A 3,887-nucleotide genomic window follows, 5' to 3' on the forward strand; every position below is an offset into this window, starting at 1 on the left:
TGTTACTGGTAAAAGATGCCTCTCTTCACACTTGCTTAGTTAATGCTTGGTCTGTAAACTGGGTGAGTTTTAATTGCAAGAACTGCTGTGGCGCTTGCTGGTGTCTTCTTGTATTCAAGAGCGAAGCGCATAAAACCAAAGTTTACATGACTATCATATGATGAGTCATTCATTACATGAGATAAGTCAAATTCATATTTATATTTATATTTCCTGTTTGTTGTTTGTGTTTGTGTAGGTAATTACGAAGGAAACACCTAACCTCCTTAGCAGAAACACACCTATTGATGAGTTTCCAGCAGCTTTGCAAGGTTTCTATTGGCGCTCACCAGAAAACAATCTTTTAATCATATTTTGGAGCAGTGGGGCAGGTCTTTTAATCTTTTAATCATATGTTTGATATTGTGTTTAACAGTTATTACAACCCTTGGTTCCTCCTGTAGGACTTTACGATACTGTATTTGATGTTGACAATGATAAAGAGAGAGCAGAAGCTCAAGGTCTTGAACCAAATGGGTTCAGTTTTGATGGAGCTGATGCAGCCGGTGTTGATTACGCTATTAATCGGTGAGTGGACTTTTATCTGTCACTCAAATTACAGAAATGTTCTTTTCTTCTTGTTTTGACAATTTCAGTATTTTAGTTTTTATTGGGAAATTTGCTCATTCAATTTTTTTTTTTTTTAAACCCAACAAGTCAAGAACTTTGGGTATGAGTAATGAACATAAAACATCATGTAAGATGATCCTATGGTTGAGCCACTAACACGAGCAAATAATATTACACTTCTTCTATCAGTCCCTACCTCTCATGAGGGAAATTATTTAGCTTCTCTTATTTTCTTTTCTACGCCCTTGAATTGTCAGAGCAGAAATTGAAGGACTGAGGATCTGCAAACCGTTGCCACTCCTCCCTTCTTCCTTTCCTCATGTGCGACTCTCTCTCTCTCTCGTGGGGTTGAAGAGCGAGAAGAAAGAATGATGATGACCGGATTGCACACTGTTGCTGATGTTTTTTGCATTGGGTGGGATCAATTTTGGGATGGAAATACGTAAGAGCATGAGGCAGAGTTCTTGAGATTTTGGTTTACACGTGTTTAGTTGACTGTGGTGCTTAATTAATTTAGGTTTTTATTTTCAGGAGACTGCCCATGAAAAGAGCCAAAAGTACAAGGAACGAAAATCTGTCCTTGGGTGGTTAGTAGATAATTGTTTTGATGAGTCGAAGAAAGAGATATTTGCTATGAAACCAACCTTGGAATAAAAACATAAAATAAAAAAGAAAAATAAGTCAAGGAAATTAGGAAAGCGTATTTTGACAACACAACTTAAAGTATGAAATAGTGTTTTCAAAATATAGTTTTGAAGAATTTTACAATAAGTTAATTGAGTTTTACAGGTAGGTATGAAATTACATTTATGGTTTTATGATAGTTGTTAACTTCTATTGAGCTATGAAATTACTTTCCAATTCCAATTCCAGTATGGTATTCTAGCGGCTTTAACTTTACAGCTTAATTCCGACGAACGGTCTCCAGCAAGAAAAGGTTAGTTCTATTTTTCACTTCACAGCTTTACTTGCTTAAAATCGGTTGTTTTTGCGTCCTTGAAATGTCTCTTGCTCTTTGCACTTGTTTGTGGTTTGTTTACTGAAATCGAAACTGCGAATTTTTGTATTTAGTTGTTAAAATTTCAGCTTAATTTGTTGGGATCTGGTATAGATACTATTGTCGTACTCAAGATACCGTAATGGCGGCTTTGATAATTCTAGCTTGAAATTAGGTTTTGAGTATGTAGAAAAACCGGTATGATGGAGTACCGGTAAAGCGATATTACCTTGTTTACAACTCTTTTCAAATTTTTTATTTTTTGTTTGTTTGTTTGTTTGTTTGTTTGTTTTTGGAGCTTTATTTGTTTAACATTTATTATTCAGTACTTCTGCTTTTAATATTTAATGGCTCAATGCACTATTGATTGTGATACCAATATAGATTTCATATTAGATCCTTGTTCTGTATAAGATTGGAGAGAAGTGAAGATATAATAGATTTTAAACATGATATAATTGTTGTTCTGGTCTCAGGCTCTTAAGGGTGAAAAGAGATAAATTAATACTGAGCGAAGTCTATAAATTGAATAGAATGTTTTGTGGGACGTAATAGATACTAATATAAGTTGCAACATGAAAAGAGATAAAATAAAGTACGTTTAGAACCTATACGTAACACATTTGTTATAATTTCTTCTAAAAAGCTCTTCCATGCCTTTGCTTTATGGAGAAATCTACACAACTTTGATATTGTGCATTAGAGTAGATTTTTTGTTATGCCATGTTTCATTTCAGATTGGCTTGTGTTATTCTTTGCCTGACTAGAACTGAAGGCTTCTACGTTATTCTACATGGACTAAATTCTTAAAAGAAGCTATTATTTATCCATCCCAATAATATTAATAATTTCTTTAATTGAACTATTTATTCTAATAATATTTAATAATTTCCATAACTTATACTAATGTGAACCCAGCTCAATATTCAACAAGAACCATCTAGAATTAATTCCTACAGAAGAGAAGGGTACAATGAGACCGAGGCAGTGCAACTTCTGAGCCAAACCCACATTCAATCTCTGAGTTCACTAAGACCCGGGCAATTCGTCAATGAGAGTGAAAACTCAATGCTTCACATGTTTTCACCCTCATCAAACTATCAAGTCTGTATTGAAACCCATTTCATGAGTTGGGTATAACTGGGTTAATTAATTAGACCGGCTAATAAATTGTTTTAATCGTGTGGTTGTAGGTTCAGTATCTTAGCAGCAGCAGCAGCAGCAATGGAGGTCAAATTGGAGCCACCACCGAAGGCAATCACCTCTCCTTGTCAATGAGCAACAATCAGCAAAGGCCGTTCATCAATCCTCCGCAACTGTTTGCAACTGCTGCAACATCATCAGGATTCCCACAGCAGATAACTACCCGACCCCAAAATTGGCTACACCAGAAAAATTGATTTTACTCTCTGATGAGACCCTCTTGACCCAACTTTTTGTTTTTTGTTTTTTAAATCTTTATGTAACAAGGCCTTTGGAGTTTGTAAGCATGTAAAGATTAATGCTTTGAGCTTATATTTCTTCATTTGTGTGCTTCTAAAACCGTACATATGCATTATTATTTAGGCTGCCTTCTTATTTATTATTACATCAATAGGTCCTTGTTCATATTAAATTTAAAATTTAAGAAAATTAAAAAAAGGGGATATCACGGCGTTTCTGAAAACGCCACCTAAAACTCTAAAAAGCTAACAGTAAGTTTTTTAAAAAGATATGGCGGCGTTTTGAAAACGTCGTTAAAATGATAGTGACGTCATAGTACCTTTGGTGGGATATTTGGCGGCGTTTTTAAAAACGCCGCCTATAGTCATATAACGCCGTTTTTTAAACGTCATAAAGCTATAGCGACGGCCGCAGCATCGGCGCTTGACATTAAACGTCACAAAAAGAATTAACGACGTTTGTTGTACCTATAGCGGCGTTTTGTAAACGCCGCTAAAAGCAGATTTTCCAGCAGTGAACCCTACAAGAACTGATGTTCAATAATGGTGTACAATTTTTTTTCCTTTGAAAAATGATATTTTTATAGAACTTTAATAAAAAATAAAAAAAAAAAATTATTGGAATGATGTCATATGATATTTTTTAAAACATAAATTGATATAAGATTATTATTTTAAAGTGATAAAATCAAGAAAAAAAAGTATATTTAAATGTGAACAACTCAAAATAATTACATTTTTATAGAAGTATAAACGAGTGGACTATAACATGATATACAACTCTTACTTCCTTTGACTTACATTTTCATGAAAGTGCAATACTTTGAATTATTTCCACT

General features: G+C 34.0%; 1 protein-coding gene across 1 annotated transcript; it reads left to right on the forward strand.

The window, feature by feature from the left end:
• Nucleotides 1-1,453: 1,453 nt before the first annotated feature.
• LOC145803643 (uncharacterized) lies at nucleotides 1,454-3,006 on the forward strand. Its single transcript, XM_082896967.1, has 4 exons — nucleotides 1,454-1,486; nucleotides 1,721-1,804; nucleotides 2,525-2,710; nucleotides 2,800-3,006. Exons 1-4 carry the CDS (start codon nucleotides 1,454-1,456, stop codon nucleotides 3,004-3,006), a joined length of 510 nt encoding a protein of 169 aa, XP_082753093.1.
• Nucleotides 3,007-3,887: the final 881 nt, after the last annotated feature.

The sequence above is a fragment of the Camellia sinensis genome, chromosome 12, assembly GCF_055761805.1.
Source record: "Camellia sinensis isolate YWXY chromosome 12, ASM5576180v1, whole genome shotgun sequence".
Taxonomy (NCBI): domain Eukaryota; kingdom Viridiplantae; phylum Streptophyta; class Magnoliopsida; order Ericales; family Theaceae; genus Camellia; species Camellia sinensis.